At 37.7% G+C, this 17,590-nt stretch overlaps 1 protein-coding gene across 5 annotated transcripts in view; it reads right to left on the bottom strand.

Annotated features, from left to right (window-relative positions):
- The window catches only part of IL1RAP (interleukin 1 receptor accessory protein), a 143,902-nt gene that overhangs the window by 36,253 nt on the left and 90,059 nt on the right, over positions 1-17,590 (bottom strand). For all 5 annotated transcript variants that reach the window (XR_009262091.1, XR_009262092.1, XM_058730838.1 and 2 more), the window contains exons 5-6: positions 3,023-3,188; positions 484-555 (exon numbers count right to left, since the gene is read on the bottom strand). Coding sequence is in view for 3 of the 5 variants with exons in the window: in XM_058730838.1 (XP_058586821.1) it covers positions 484-555; positions 3,023-3,188 (238 nt within the window). In the remaining 2 variants the exon portion in view is untranslated. The remainder of the gene's footprint in view (positions 1-483; positions 556-3,022; positions 3,189-17,590) is intronic.

Raw genomic sequence — 17,590 nt, 5'->3', positions numbered from 1 at the left:
AAAACTAAAAGGAGCCCCAGACAGCCACAGGAAGCACCCAGTAGTGTTCTGATCAAGCTGTATGAGGTCTACCAGTTGTTATCCATTAAATTCATAGTCTTCCTTTGAGCTCCTGCCCTCGCCCCTCTGCAGTGGAGCAAAAGCTTAAAGGAAGTCTTGTGCTCATGTTGCAGTCTTGGAAAACACAAGGCCTGTGCAAGCTAATGTGTGCATCACACAGAAATCACTAATCAGGAGAGGGGAGCCACTGCAGAGGAAGAAGGGAGCAGCTGCGGAGAGAGAAGCCGAGAATCTCAGAGACACCCAAGAGATGGACGAAGGAGCTAATCCCCAGAGCTGCCTTCGTTTCTGACACGATTTCAAGTTTCACTTCATGTTGTTTCCCTACAATAGCCCTCTATTCTCATACTTTAACTTAAGTGACATTTTATTCCTTGTAATTAAGAGAATCTAACTGAAATTAAGAGGCACAGCTATAATTACCTGGTTCTTTCTCGTAGACTACAAGATCGTTGGGTGAGTAGATCTGAGGAGGCAATGCGTCTTTTGGAGAGCCTATGTTCGAGAGGAAGAGACAAAAGGGAGATGATGTTAAATCATGTAGCCCTTATCTCTCATAACCCATTTCCAAGATTTGTTCTTTTGTAAACTTTTGTCCAACTTCCTGGCATTGTTTGGCAATTCTTCTTGACAGGGCCAATAGCTCAATATACAGTAAATTACAACACTTCATTCATTTAAAACAAACAAAGAGACATACATAAAATACTAAGTAGCTTCCATGTTTCAGGACAGAAGATTTAACCAGTATTTTTGCTTTCCAAAGCTTACATGAAATATACTTCTAATAGTATAAGATAAATTGCTTTCATGTCTTACTCAATTGTTTCTTTTCTACATATTTCTCCAGAACATGCTTGAGTGTCTAGTATGGGACTTGGCTAAATAAGTAAATATTAAGTAAACAAATATGTAAATGGAAAATTCAAAATCACATTTATGAAGCCAGCACACAAGTCTACCTGATGTCTGATGTCTGTTAATTCCTAGGATTGCTGCTCTTTATAACATTCTATATTTCTAAATTGAAAGAAAAATACCCCCACGGGGTTTTACAGTGTCGTGTTTAAGAGTAAAGACTTCAAAGATTTAACAACCAGGGTTCTTATCCTTAGTTGGTCATGTACTAACCATATGACTCTGGGTTGTTAATCTTTCAAAAGCTAATTTTCCTCACCTCTAAAAGGAGGATAATTAAACTCACTGCACAGGTTCATTATAAGAATTAAATTAAATCATGCATATTAAATTAAGTAATGCATATTAAAGCATCCTATTGGTATATAATAAGTACTCAATACTTCACAGCTTTAAAAAACAAACTTGTATTTTGCTTGAAGGTTAGATAAGAACCACACCTCACATCAGCATCTGTCAACTTCTGTATTTATAAAGGTGACCAAGCATGCCTATTCTCAACTTTCCTAATCCTGAATTTAAGAATATATATCAGAAATAATTTCCAAGATGAATTTAAGGTTAGATTATTCATTTGGCTTTTTAAGGCCATTCACATTAGTTCTTTTTTTTTTAATGTTTATTTACTTATTTTGAGAGAGAATGAGAGAGTGCGAGCACAGGATGGGTGGAAAGAGAAGGAGAGAGAGAATCCCAAGCAGGCCCCACACTGTCAGTGCAGTATGGGGTTTGAACTCACAAACAGTGAGATCATGACCTAAGCCACCTGGTATCCCCATTCATGTTACGTTAAAAATTTAGTCTGATTTTTCTTCTGAATTAGTTCCCAGCTCAGCATTATTCCAAAAGTAGGAAGAGGAAGAGGAGAGGTGATTACAAAATTTTTCAGTTTGAATTTTATTTGTACTATTATGTTAAAGCCCTTAAAAATTATGCCCAAATTATGTCAAACTAGTAGAGAAGGCCCTGAACCAAGAATAAGAAACCTGGGATTTGGAATCACTTCTTCCACTAACAGAGCATCTCTAAACAGTTTACTTTGGTTTTTTTGTTTGTTTTTTTGTTTTTAATTTTTATTTATTTATTTTGAGGGGGGAGGGGGGAAGGGAGTGGGGGAGGGGCAGAGAGAGAGAAGGTGAGAGAGAATCCTAACCAGGCTCCATGCTCAGTGGTCAGCATGGAGCCCAACACAGTGCTCATCTCACCACCTTGAGATCATGACCTGAGTGGACAACAAGAGTAGGACACTTAACCCAGGAGCCCCCAAAACAGGTTACTTTGTGTTGTTGTGTCTCAATGACATCTATGAAAAGATGGGGTGTGAAACGTTTTCACTCTGATATGCTCTCATTTTGAATACCATGGGCACAGGGTATTCAGGGCTCTCCCCTAATTGCCACCTATCCTGACACTGGTCCTCTTGATTTCTGGATTTGACAGTCTTTTGACTATGGCCTGGATATTGTCCTTTCCACTTTCCTCATTTCCCACCACCTATTCTCTCGTGGCAAAGCAATGGTTGAACCCTGCCAGCAAGCAGCTCCATCTACAACAGTTCCAGTACATAGAAAGACAGAGCTCATTTAATTCAAATACAACACTTTTTTGACAATAATATTAACTACTATTCATTGAGTTTCCACTCTTTGCCTGGAACTGGATTAACATAATATATATATTATTTCTGATATTCCCAACTATACTGAATGTGAGGTTCTCTTAGTCCCAGAGGACAGACAAGGAGACAGAGACCCTGAGCAAAGGCATTTTGCTAATAAATGGCAAGGGTACAAGTTGAACACAGATTCACCCGGCACTGTTTCCACTCCTCATTCATTCATATAGACCAATGATTCATGCAGTACACTGATAGGTATTGAGTGCCTACTCTGAATGTGGAATGTGTTGTGGCTCCAGCACAGTGAACAAAAAAGATCAACCTCTTTTCTCATAGAATTTACATACCTGTTTGTAATAAACTATCAAGAGCCAAAACAAAATTACTGCATTTTGCTGTGTGCACTTAGTACAAAACCATGCTTACCTACCACCTTCACAGTCAGAGTCCTAGTGAGATGGAAGGTACGCCCGTTTTCTGGATATGTAACAACGCATGTGTAGTCTCCATTGTTTGAAACCAAGGCTATGAGAAAGCTCAAGCTCATGCCTTCAGGTACTACATTATTAAAGTTCTGTATTTTATGGCAGCCCTAGAAGAAGGAAAACAAGACATTCAGTATTGAGATACATGCATGGAAAATATACAAATGCACATATATATACACACATCTAATTTTACATGGAACATACAAATATCTATGATGGCTGCACCTTTTACAAACTATTTTGGTCCAGTACTTAATGATACTTCTGTAAAGAATGAATGTGATGTTTCATTATATTTTATGCAAAATGAAAATAGGAATTCTAAACTGAGATATGAATTCAAAAGCATGGGCTTCCTGTCTCAGGATCCAGTATTTGAATTTTGGAAATCCCACATTAGTAGTTAAATAAGGTTAATGTTGTGAAAACAACTAGGGCAACTTAAGAAAATGCATCTGCTGCCATTTAAGAAACACTTAGTTTTCCTATCTCCATTTATTCACTGATTATATTAATTTGGGAGTCCAGCCACTCTGCTAATTCAGGCTTAGTTTAGGTGTCTGGTTCTGGCAGTCTTTTCCTTTTTTTTTTTAATATTTATTTTTGAAAGAGAGAGAGTGAGAAGGAGAGAGAATCCCAAGCAGACTCCATGCTCAGAGCAGAGCCTGATGTGGGGCTCGATCCGATGATGGTGAGATATTGACCTGAACGGAAATCAAGTGTCAGATGCTTAACCAACTGAGCCACCCAGGCGACGCTGAGGTTTTGGCATTCTTGATCACCTGTTGAATCACTCTATCAGTTGCTTCCAAACTTTTTTGTGTTTTCCTTATTTATTTTACAATCCAATATTACAGACTTCAGAATCTAAAACTAAAAGATATTTTATGAGTCTGACCAAGAGTGAAGTTTGTTTCTATTCTAACTTATATTTTCATATACTTCTGTTGATTTTTAAAATTTTGAGAGTGTAATAGCTCATGAAACATAACTGGACTCCTGTTTTGGCTCTCTGATTCCCACTAATTGGCTTATATTGTTTTATTTTATTTTATTTTATTAATAAAAAAATATAGCAGTGCCTGGGTGGCTCAGTCGGTTAAGCATTGGACTTCAGCTCAGGTCATGATCTCATGGCTCATGAGTTTGAGCCCCACATCAGCCTTTGTCCTGACAGCTCCGACCCTGGAGCCTGCTTGGGATTCTGTGTCTCTGTCTCTCTCTGTCTCTCTCTCTCAAAAGTAAACATTAAAAAAAACTAAAGAAAAAATACAGCATCTGTGACAAAATTATGTGTTGAACAGTTACTTTTAGAAAAACTTTGTTTTCTTTAAAAAAAAAAAAGCAGCACTTTCAACAATAGCCAAATTATGGAAAGAGCCTAAATATCCATCAACTGATGAATGGATAAAGAAATTGTGGTTTATATATACAATGGAATACTACGTGGCAATGAGAAAGAATGAAATATGGCCTTTTGTAGCAACGTGGATGGAACTGGAGAGTGTTATGCTAAGTGAAATAAGTCATACAGAGAAAGACAGATACCATATGTTTTCAGTCTTATGTGGATCCTGAGAAACTTAACAGAAGACCATGGGGGAGGGGAAGGGAAAAAAAAAAAAAAAGAAGTTAGTGAGGGAGGGAGCCAAACCATAAGAGACTCTTGAAAATGGAGAACAATCTGAGGGTTGATGGGGGGGTGGGAGGTAGAGGAGGGTAGGTGATGGGTATTGAGGAGGGTACCTGTTGGAATGAGCACTGGGTGTTGTATGGAAACCAATTTGTCAATAAATTTCATATTTAAACAAATTGAATGTACCATACACATTTTCAGCTGTTCACATAAACCAAAAAAAAAAAAACAAAACCAAAAAACCACGCAGCTTAATCAAATTAACTTTTATGCAAAAATAAAATTTATATTTGATTTTTTAAAAATAAAATGAAAAAATAAAAAAATCAATAATCTGTAACAAAATTGACTGGGTTATACCTAAGGTTTTTTAGCTCTTGAAAATTCTGGGAAGCTATTATTGGCTTATAGCTTAGATTTACTATATTCACATATTTAACTTTGATTCTTGAAACTTTACGGTTTTCTTACGTCAATTCCTGGAGCATGTGTTTTGAAATATGATAGTTACACTAAATGGCATATTTTGCAATTCTTTGTCACAGGAACTATGTCTTTTAAGAATATCACTAAACTTTTGATTCATGGAAATGATCATCAAGAGGAAGCTGTTATACGCTTATTTTCTGAATGCAATTTATCTTGTTTTGATAAACAGTGTTTCTAGACACTTGTCACATCAGCAAAATATTTCAATGTTCTTAGGTTATCACAAAGAATAAGGCCACAGAGACCTGTACTCTTATAATGAATTTATGTCAGATTTGGTTTAAATTGAGTTTAGACTATCTATAGAATTCTATTTGATTTTTGTGGCACCTTTCATTTAAACAGCTCAAAGCTATTTTCTTCTCTCATTTGTTAGGTTAGCTGTTCTTAAATCCACATGAAGTAGACAGATCACACTAAATATGCTCTAGTTTTACAGGTGGAAAAAAAATGAGACAGATAAGGAGGTATTCCAGATAATACACAGCAAAGCCAAAACTCAGTTTTTCAGATAGAAGAACAAAGGTTTTTGACTAGCTTCTTAACTAAGAATGAACACCTCTCCTTGGGAGTTAGTTGAGGCCGGAAAAATTATATTGACACATGTAGTGACATGCACTCTGTTATCTCACTTAATCCTTATTCAAAACTTAGCAAGTTTGGAATGTTCTTATGCCCATTTTCTAGATGAGGATATAAAGAAAGGCCTAGAAAGGTTAAGTGATTGCCAATGCCACAGAGCTAGGTAGTGTCAGAGCTAAAATTTAAATCTAGATCCACCTGCTTTGAGGCCTTTTCTTTGAACCCCAACTGACCCTGTCTCCCTACCCTGGTTATGCACATATGCTGCACCTGGGCCAGTCCCAGTGTTAATAGCATGCCATGGCTCTATCATTTCAATAAGGTTGATTCCCATAGATAGTGAGAAACTGTACAATTACACTGTTCAGGATAAGAAGTTGAACAACTATGGGGCACCTGGGTGGCTCCGTGGGTTAAGCTTCTGACTTCATGAGGTCATGATCTCATGATTCATGAGTTCAGGCCCTGTGTCAGGCTCTGTGCTGACAGCTCAGAGCCTGAAGCCTGATTCAGATTCCATGTCTCCTTCTGTCTCTACCCCTTCCCTACTCAAGTTCTCCCTCTCTCTCTTTCTCTCTCTCAAAAACTAAATAAACATTAAAAACAATTTTAAAAAAGGAAGTTGACAACTAGTACTGAACTGGTCAATAGTACTTCTTAAGAATGTACTAAAAGAAACCTTTCTTTTTTGACTGGCTAAGTATCATTTATGTAAAAACTATTCAAAAATACATTGTTTTAGGATTCATAGTATGTACTAAAAATATGAAGAAACACTTCTGGCTCAAAGTCTTTTCATTCATTCACTCATTGATTCATTCACCCTTCAGCATTAATCATAAACCACATACCAGACACTGTGTGAGGTTCTGAGAATACGACATTGAATAAAACAAAGGATCAGCTCTTACGGACTCATCATGAACAGAGAAATAGAATCAGTCACATCTATATAGCAAGGAAAATGGCACAAAACAGGTATGTGTTGATCTCTTGCTAGCTCTCTCTTTTTCTTCTTCTTCTTCAAACCCATGAGCATGAACTTGAAATTTGGGATGGATACACTAAAAGGTATTCAATGGGCCTGTGTGTCAATGGTCTAAGTATGCTTTCTTGTGAGTTCTTCCCTTCTTTCCATAAAGGATAAAAATGTTGACCAGGGACAGGTTTTTCTTAGAGCTTCTTTGTCTAGGAAAGCACTTTGAATTAAGGAATATTCCATAAAAATCAATGGGAAAGTTTGGGGTCTAATCTACTATTCAGAAAAGGCTTACCATTCAAATATTTTAAATTAGCTAGATTTAACCAAAAGAAATAAAAAGCCATTTTTAAGTTATAAGACCTATAGCATGTTAACAAAGGAAATGAAAGAAACATTTTACATTCTAAATGTGCATGTGCATGGTAGGGGGACCTGTGAGGCATTGTTTAACTATAAATAACCATTAACTTTAGCCTGTAGTGTGTGATGAACTCTATTTCCTATATGCAATTGCATCTCTGGACCCTTTGGTACATGCACCTGATACACATAGGATACTTTCAAACCTAATAAACTATTCCTAAAAATAAATCCTACATATTTCAAAATCATTTATTTGGAACCCAGGAAAAAAAAAAGATTTGAACAAGAATCTAAAGGTGTCCATAGGGGAAAAAAATGTTTCCAAATACAATAAACAGTTAACGGTAAATTGATTTCCACTGTGAAGCAAACACTTACCTGACTAGAAAACAAGTCATCCACTTAGTTGACCAGTCAGTTCCTCATTTTGAATTAAAAAGAGAGAAGTTGGACAGGAGAAATTCTTTTCCAACACATAGTGGTGGCCATGACAACCTACCACAATGTATAGGTAAAGAACAACACAAGAAATGACTTTGAGATCTTCGAGAGGAAATAAATCATGTGCTGAAGTGTGGGGTGTGAGTTAGGGGATGTTGTGAGTAAAAGGGGACAAATATGTCCATTTAACCAACCTACAACTTTTAAAGAACTGTATGAGAGCACAAGAATGGTGAAGATACAGTTCCTAACCTCTAGGTACGCAGTCTAATGGAGAATCGCAACAAATACTGTGGAAAGCATATTGGGGTAGGGGAGTGGGGGGGAAAGATTAAACAGAAAACATTTAGAAAAACTTCATGGAGAAGGAAAATGTGGACTGGCTTCTTAAAGGGTTAAGTATAATATTACCACCTCTGTAGGAGGAGGGGAGACGTGGGAGATGCCACTCCAGGGACAAGGAAAAGTGTGAACGAACCCCCTCCGCTCTTATAGCATTTTGCCTTCTGTGTGAGTCCTTCACCAACGTTATTGTAGTGATCTCTTTTCATGTGTATTTCTTCCTCTACAAGAGGTACTCTTAGGGGCAGGTAGAGGGGGTAGATGAGTACTGTATCCACATGGGCAGCAACTTGCCCAATGCTTGGCACACGGGAAATGTGCAATACATTTACACAATACATTTGTGTTGTGTGGTCAAAAATATGAATGAGAGAAGCAAGCTCAAGATGTGGAGTTTCAAGTTCAAGCGGTATGCAAATGAGAACAAGAAGATGAATACAAGAAATATGAGACATGGGATGGGTGAGCTGTAGGACAGATGGGGAAACTGAAGCGAGGATACAAAGAGTTTAACTGAGAAATAATGGGTTAGGAATATCTACTGACATTTTTGCATCCAGGATTAAGTTGGTCTGAAATGCATCATACTTGTTCACAAAATTTTATAAGAGTTCTACACTGGAGTCACTTCCAGGGAACAGAACTATGTCATCCATTGTTTACGCAACAGATATTTACAAAACCCTTCCCACGTGACAGGTACTATGTTAGGAGATGGGCACACACACAGTAGATGGTAAAAACAGAAATGGCCCTTATTCCCATGGAATTTTCCAGTCCAGTCTAATTCATTCAGGTATTTAATCAATTCCTAAATACAGAGTACAGAGGTTCTGTTTTGTGCTGTGTGCTTGTGATTCAAGGGATAGAAAGAGAGAGGTCACTACCCAGGACAGGAGAGAAAAGTGCAGTCATTACAGTAACAAAGGTGAGGTATAATTTAAGTGCTGTCAAAATACAGAGTGGGTGATTCATTCAGCTAAAGTCAGCTTCAGGGCTTCACAGATATTTGAACTGGGTTTAAGTTTAAAGGATGTAACTTAACTCCCCAGAAGCCCTCAAACTATGTGTAAAATGCTGTGTATATATATATAGGCATATATAGAATTAAATATGTATTGCTTGGAAAGAAAATATGATACACACTTCCTTTATACCAAAGGTTAAAAATCATTATATAGGGACCATAAAGAAAGGAAAGAGATAAAGAACAAACCAAACTAAGATGTCAGATCAAATGGAAACAAGCACCTTAAAATAAAGTCTATTACATAGTCCTTGGACTAACTTAACAATACGTGCCGTGCCAACAAGAAGGCCAAGCCTGGCGCGCTTTCAGAAATGTGCTTTCCTGATGGCATTTTGTCAAAAGAGGCAAAAGTTTTTCAATTTTCTGAGAGATTTATAAACAATATCTGGCCAATTCTGATTAATCTCACACTGAAAATTAGAGGTGGAGGTAATATCCCAATTTTAATGATCACACTGAGTACAAGGAAAACCAGCTATTTGCAAAGTGATATCCGGAATGATATCTATTCTGCTAAATAGCACTTGAGAACATTTCAGCAGCTGCCATAAATGTAATATCCAAAACACCTACTAAAGTGGTTCCTCTGATCCTCAGTAAGAAGGGAAAATTTGCCTTGGTTTCTACAAGTGTCTCTGGCAAAAAATGTTCACGTGCCCAGTTATACCGATGAGAACGAGGAATGATCCCGTAGTATAAAAGTTAGGATGGCTCGCCATATTTTAAAGCTTAGGTCTCCGAATAAATAATAATAGTAACAACAACAACAGGATCACACTTACCTGTGTCTTTATTCCTATGTATTTGGAAGTCCCTATGAGAACAAACAGGCAGCCTCCAATTTATACACGTGTTTTGTTCCAGAAGTTCTTTTATAAGCTGGCTATTTGAAATTCAGTAAATCACTTCCAAGCCATGGTTTGCTTTCCAGGCTAGTAACAAAACCTGGCTTGTTCAACAAACATTTACTAAACATCAGTTTAACTCACAGGGTTGTTGAATTAGAGACCTATGAATTCTGGGCCCAGACTGAAGAAAACCCTGCCATGCAGAAAGACAGGAGGAGAGAAGACATGCAGAGAAGAAAAAGTCAAGCCTGCCCCATGTCCCCTGCAATTCTGAAAGAGAAACTTTGGATCTTCTGCTCCCACTAATCCCAGGTTTCTGAGCCACCTCTCACTTCCCCGAGGCCCTATTTCCACAGGTTTCCTTATGGCCCACAGACTCCCTTAACCTAATCCATGTGCAAAGACTGCTCTGCCCTTCAAAATCCTTTATGCTCCAGAAATAAAGACTGGAGTGCTCTCTCTGTGTCATTTCTGAAGAGTATAATCTTTGGAACCCAACAGAAGTGGCTTGAAATTCCAGATTCTCCCAATATTGGCTGGATTGTTTCAAGTAAATTATATAAAATAGTGTAAAACTATGGGCTCCTGACATAGATTGTATAGGGTTGAATCTTAGCTCATAGCTCTGGGACCTTGGAAAAATCTCTCAACCACTATATACTTGGGGGTTTTCATAACGATATAATGGAGCGAACAGTAAAGCTTACTTCATGTTGAGAGAATGAAAATAATTAAAACATTTAGAAAAATTCCTGTGCTTGGTAAATGTCAGCTATTCTTGTTTACCTTTATAAGCTTCTTGTTCCTAATGATATCTACCCTGAAGGATTGTGGTAAGTGTTACATATAACATATAAAGTACCCAGTACAATGTATTTTACTGCTAAAATGCAAGAAATGTTAGTCTCCTTTTCCTCCTTTCAATTCATTCGTTTTCACCTTTCTGCCAACAGGAAAACAAATTTGCTGGAACTGATAAATGTGTCTTTTAACTCTCACAGTTATTACTAAAAGAGACCATTTCTCCAACGTCAGGGTAGGGAACTCAGCTGATAACAACTGAGAGAGAGTTACTGTAGGAGGGCCAAGAAACCGAGATGGATGCAGGGAGTGACTGTAGATGGTAGAAAATGAAAAGCAATGTCAGTGTAGGAGAATGCCCCTTCTAAGAACACTGATTTTGCTCCCAAGATTGCAGAACTCTTAGGATTAAAGGTGTCAATTACTCCAAGATGGAGAAATAAAAAGCAGTATAGCACACATCAGTAGCAACCTTTTCATAATCATAGAATAGAAAGGATGTCTGGTTACTGATTGTCCTTTTTAGTCACCTGCACATTGTTGGGTGTCTGCCATGGCAATGGTTTCACTGCTATGACTTTTTTCTTGATCTTCTTTCCAGGCTTCCTGCTTTTATTCACCCATGAATATTCTCTCCAGATTTTCACATTAGCCCTTTTCTCTTATCATTTTATTTTGTTTTCTTAAGGGATTCAACTATCATATAGATGCATCTAATTCTCTGTCTCTAGCTTTGACTTTTTCTTCTAAGCTCTAGACCCATACACACGTAGCCACTGCCTACAGGTCACTGCCACATAGGTATCTCACAAACACTTCTAACTCCATCTGACATTATCTAAATACATTACTTGCCCCCCAAACCTGCTTCTTCCCTGCTGTTTCATACCTTGGTTAATAGCACCAACATTCATCCAACCAGGAAAACCAAAAAAATCTGGAAATCATTAAGAATACAGAGATGGGTGTGCTATAACTTTACTCTCAAGAAATAGTCTCACAGGGCACAGGCATGTAAATTTCTCCCTCTTCTTAAAACCAACATTAATGATCTTTGTCACTCTTGTGGAAGTTAGAATTCTACTTTTTGATAAGAGTAAGAATTATTTTATTTTTATTTTTATTTTGAGAGAAAAAGAGAGAGAGAGAGAGAGAAAGAGCATGTGAGCAGGGGAGGGCCAGAGACGGAGGAACAGAAAGAATACCAAGCAGGCTCCGTACTCTCAGTGCAAAGCCTGGCACAGGGCTCGATTGCATAAACCATCAGATCATGACCTGAGCTGATATCAAGAGTCAGATGCTTGGGGTCGCCCATGGACCCCAAGAATTCTTATTTATAAACTTGTCTGAATTAAACTGTGGTCTCTTTTTGAAACTATGTAGGGCAGGACATATATCTCATTGATTATAACTCCCTGACATATTTCATTGAATACAATTGATCTTCAACAGCTGTTGAAAGTATATATAAATGACTGTAAAACAATAAAGGAAGTGAAAAGTGAGATGGAGACAGGCGTAAATAAGTAGCTGTGGGATTATATCAGGGAAAAATTATCTATAGCTGGAGAGAACAGGGAACAAACATTGATATGAAGACAGTAGAATTTTGTGTGTGTGTGTGTGTGTGTGTGTGTGTGCCAATAAAACTTTATTTACAAAACAGGCATTGGGCCAAACACACAGTCATGGTTTGCTGACCCTTGGTCTCAGAAAAATCATTTATATGTTGAGTCCAGCATAAACACAGTCATTCAGTTTCGGGTAGCAGCAGTATCCTCAGATGTTTTTGGTAAGGGCTTGCCTCCATGGTTTCTGCCCTGAGTGTCACATAAATCGAAACAATTGCCCCAGTATAGGCTTAACACACACCAGGCTAAATTTGTGTGGGAGCCTTTAACAAGCTTGAAATGAGGACATGAATAATTCAGTTGAATACATAAATGATTCAAGCCAAGTCTTCCAGTAGTGTGTGTGTGACATACACAAGCGTATGTGTTATGTTGTATGTCATGAGTGAAAGGACAACCTAAAAATTATGTGCGGATAGATCACCAAAGGCAAGTGATCTATCTCCTACTTAAGCCAGTGGACTTTGAGATGGATGTGGGCCCTGCTCAGAATTTTAGGCAGTTTCAGATAACGGGAGAAATAAAACAGTGACCATCCAAATGAGAACAAGCAGAAGCCCAAACTAGCATTGGGCAGAGGCTCCCAGGCAGGCAGGGGAGAAGGGATGTTGTATAGCGAAAACAAGGGACGTTTCAAATATGCCCTTCTTGGAGGCTGTTCTTATGGGGAAGCCGGGAGTGGCTAGAAGTCGGGCAGCCTATGTGATTGGTTTCCAGAACATATGTAGCTTTCTGAAGTTGGTCCTGAGTTGGAGAAGGAGAAAAAATTAGGGAAGCTGGGTGTTGTTGACCAAGCCCTGAATGTTTTGGATTGATAGTTGCAGTTTGTGGTTTGGCTTCCTGGTCTGGCTGCTGCAGAGCTTGTGGGTCAGAGCTCTCTTGTCACATACAGTCTGGCCATCGGTTGTCTGTATATTCACTCTCTCAATAGGTTTCTGTTGACTCCGTGTCCTAGCTCAGCCACATCCTGGGTGATGCTCTGCTTTGCTCTTCTCCTCTTCAGGCCACCATGACAGTGAGCATTTCCCTTTTTTTTTTTTTAAATAAAATCAGCTTTATTTTTTATTTTTTAATATATGAAATTTACTGTCAAATTGGTTTCCATACAACACCCAGTGCTCATCCCAAAAGGTGCCCTCCTCAATACCCATCACCCACCCTGCCCTCCCTCCCACCCCCCATCAACCCTCAGTTTGTTCTCAGTTTTTAACAGTCTCTTATGCTTTGGCTCTCTCCCACTCTAACCTCTTTTTTTTTTTTTTCCTTCCCCTCCCCCATGGGTTTCTGTTACGTTTCTCAGGATCCACATAAGAGTGAAACCATATGGTATCTGTGAAGACAGTAGAATTTGATATGTTCTAATGAAAGAATAGGGGACATGCCAGGCATCGGGAATGTATCAAGAAAAAAGAAGGAAAATTATAGAATACATAAGGAAATAAAATTAAGTTTTTCAGACTATTGAGTATTCAAAGTACAGAAAAAGTGAACAGGATTAGAGATGAGAGAACTCATTTGCAGGTAAATAGAAGAATACATTTTTTAAAAACTGGAAAATACTTTACACTTATTGATATAAAATTGTTCATATGATTCTTTTAATCATTTTTTATGTTTTTTACTACAGAACATTACAATCATAGAATATACAATGATCCCCTGTACCTGTACCTAGCCTCAAAAGTATCAATTCGGGCTATGTATTACTTCATTTACACCTACTCACTGCACCCCAAGACTATTGTGAAGCAAATGACAGACATTCTATAATTTCACTTGTAAATATATCTGTGTGTATCTCCAAGTGACAAGACCCCTTCTGCAAGCATAACTGTAGTAACATTATCACAATTTAAAAAGTAATAATAACGCATTGTATTATCAATATTCTGTGTTCAGAGTTCCCCAATTTTCTCCTAGGTTGTTTTAGAGTTTGTTTGAATAAAACACGATTTAATGAAGGTCCATATAGTGCAATTGGTTTTTATATATCTGAAATCAGTCTTTTTCTCTCTCTCTCATTCTCTTTCTTCCCTCTTTCCCTCCCTTTCTCTTAATCCTCTCAGTATAACATAAAATAGATATAAAAAAATACTTCAATGTATATATGAGTTAATGTATTATCGTAAAGCAAATACCTTCAAACCACCACTGAGGTCCAGGAATAGAACAGTACTCCTCACCCCTGAAAAGTTTCTGCATGCCCCATGTCAATCACAGATCTTTTACTATCCCCCAAAGAGGCCATTATCTATACTTTCACAGTAGAATTGTTTTCTTGTTTTCATTTATAATTTCATCACCTCCACAGACACTATAGTCTCAACCATTTTTAAATGTGTCTTATATGTTTCTTTCAATCTACACATTTTAACATCATGCCTTTCTTTTTTCTTGCCATTTATCTGTTGAATAACTCAAGGCCTATAGAATTCTCCAGTATGGATTTTGCTGACTGCAAACTCATTGTGTAGATCAATACATTCCCCTCTTCTCTATATATCCTGCAAAATGGCAGCAGGATCCAAATCAGACTCAGGTTTAATCCATTTGGAACAATTATAAGTGATATTTTATTCTTTCATAAGAACGAATATGCCCAGCTGTTTGATTTCTTATGATGGTACCAGTCACTGATTCTTAATGCTTAGATTTATTAATTCTTTTGGGGTTGCAAAATGATTATATACTTTTATAAAAACACACTTCTCTGTACTATTTCATTACTCGGTGCACATTTCTTATAGAAAAGGCAGAAAAAAATACTTGATATTTTCCCTTTATCAGTTTTCAAGATAACAAACTGATTTCTATCATCCACCAAATGTGACTGATTATTTTGAAATAGTATGAACTTACAGATTTAAATTTAATTCTTAAGATTTAACCCATTATGACTAATATCCCTCCTGAAGTTCAAATTGTTCCATTTTCAACCAATGGAAAACTCTTAAAGTTAGCTCCTAGGTCATTTCATTAATGACTTAAACTGTTAGATGTTAACATTTTATTTATTTTTATTTTTTTATTTATTTTGATTTCTTAAAGAAATTTTTTTTAATGTTTATTTATTTTTGAGAGAGACGTAGACAGAATGCTAGAGGGTTAGGGGCAGAGAGAGACACACACACAGAATCTGAAGCAAGCTCCAGGCTCTGAGCTGTCAGCACAAAGCCCGATGCAGGGCTTGAAGTCACCAGCTGTGAGATCATGACCTGAGCTGAGTGAAGCTGGATGCTTAACCAACTGAGCCACCCAGGTGCCCCGATAACATTTTAAACTATGATTATGAATTGCCTATTTCTTCCTTTAAATCTGTCAACTTCTGCTTCATGCATTTGGACACGCTGCTGTGAAGCACACATACTATTTTTATGGCTTCCTGATGAACTGACCCTTTTATTATTTTGAAAAGTCCTCTTTATCTCCAACAAAGTCTACTTTATGTGTTACTGGCAGATCCATTCTAGCTTCCTTGTTTTTATTCACCATTTATTTTCCATTTAAAGTTATTTTCTCCACTCTACTTTCTGTACATATTAAGGCATTATCTATCACATTCATTTACAATTATGTTCCTCTTAGTTTCAGGCTTCATTTATGAAATGACTTATTTTCTTCTTTCTAAATTTTTACTGAATTATATAACTTCTGGACTTTTCTAATTCTTATTTATCTATGTTATTCTTTCTCATCTTATATCATTTCTTAATGTCCTGTGGCTCATTTTTGAAACAGTAAGTCATATTATGTCCTTCTGGGATGCATTTTCTTTTTTGATAGAAATGTTATTCTGCTTCTTATTCTCCTTTTTCTTATAACTTTGAATGGGATTTTTCCCTTGGTTTTTTTGTTGTTTATTTTTATGTAAAGTTAGGGGTTGTTTGTTTGTTTGTTTTGTTTTGTTTTCCCTGAGCTTTTAGGTTGGCAGATTTTCTAACTTCACAGAGATCTCTCTTACAAACTAGGATCTTCAGATTTCCTGAGCCTCTTCTGCTCTTCCATTTTTAGCTGGTCCTTCTCTTTTCTTCCTCTGTATTGTCCTGATCCTGTTTATTTGTTTTCAAGTTTATTATTTATCTATTTATTTATTTATTTATTTATTTATTTATTGAGAGCTCATGCACGTGTGAGAGGGGCAGAGAGAAATGGAGAGACAGAATCCCAAGCTGTCAGTGCAGAGCCCCATGTGGGGCTCGATCTCATGAACCATGAGATCATGACCTGAGCTGAAATCAAGAGTGAGACGCTTAACTGACTGAGCCACCCAGGTGCCCCAGTGATCCTGTTTACTTTTGATCACACTCCCAGCAGCTTGTCCTCAGTGGAGGTGGCATTTTATTCAGAGTTACAAGGCACTTGGACTATTTCAATCCCTTCAAAACTTCTTACTATGGGCCTCTTGGATTCACCTTCTATTTGAGAGCATAACTCTTCCTAATTTCAGCTGCTGTTCTCAAATTGGCCCACCTTACTTTCCAGTGAGTACCACTGGCTTTTGGGGGGTTCCCTATTGTCAAGTCTGCCAGGTACCACATTACTTCCATCTGCCCTCTTCCCTAGACACTGATTCTGTGTGTGGTTTTCCCATAAGTAGACGCATGTTTTACAAACACATGTAAATGTGGTCCAGGAGGGTTTAGCTTTGGCTTCTGTGGATATTTGAAGACATTAAACAACAATGCCACTACCCCAGGGGCCACCTCCAACACTTTCATTTTTGATTAAACAATTTCCAAGTCTCTTAGATGTGCAAAAGACCACAGAAGGATTGTGTCCACAAATGAGGGCAAACATAAACACACACACAAGTAATAATAAAATACAGTGTTGATTAATCAAGGTGTTGAAATACACCAGAAGAACGGGCAGCTGCTGGCCTCACTCAGCAGCCAGCAGAAGCGTGTGGCATTTCTCCAATGGTATTTCATACGAAATTAATAGAAATATAGTAATTCTAGTTATCCACTGAATACAATTTGGGAGATGGTGAATGGAGACAAAGCATTCTCTACCACTTTCTTTAAAATGGCACAAACTGGGGCGCCTGGGTGGCGCAGTCGGTTAAGCGTCCGACTTCAGCCAGGTCACGATCTCACGGTCTGTGAGTTCGAGCCCCGCGTCAGGCTCTGGGCTGATGGCTCAGAGCCTGGAGCCTGCTTCCGATTCTGTGTCTCCCTCTCTCTCTGTCCCTCCCCCGTTCATGCTCTGTCTCTCTCTGTCCCAAAAATAAATAAACGTTGAAAAAAAAAAAAAAAAAAAATTTAAAATGGCACAAACTGAGGAAGTGATAAAAGATTTGTATAAAGTTATTAAGGAAGAATAAGAAATCTGATGAGCAAAATGGCATTCTCTACATTA

This window comes from Neofelis nebulosa, chromosome 5 (assembly GCF_028018385.1).
Source record: "Neofelis nebulosa isolate mNeoNeb1 chromosome 5, mNeoNeb1.pri, whole genome shotgun sequence".
Taxonomy (NCBI): Eukaryota; Metazoa; Chordata; class Mammalia; order Carnivora; family Felidae; genus Neofelis; species Neofelis nebulosa.
This window is presented reverse-complemented; position numbering and strand designations above follow the sequence as displayed.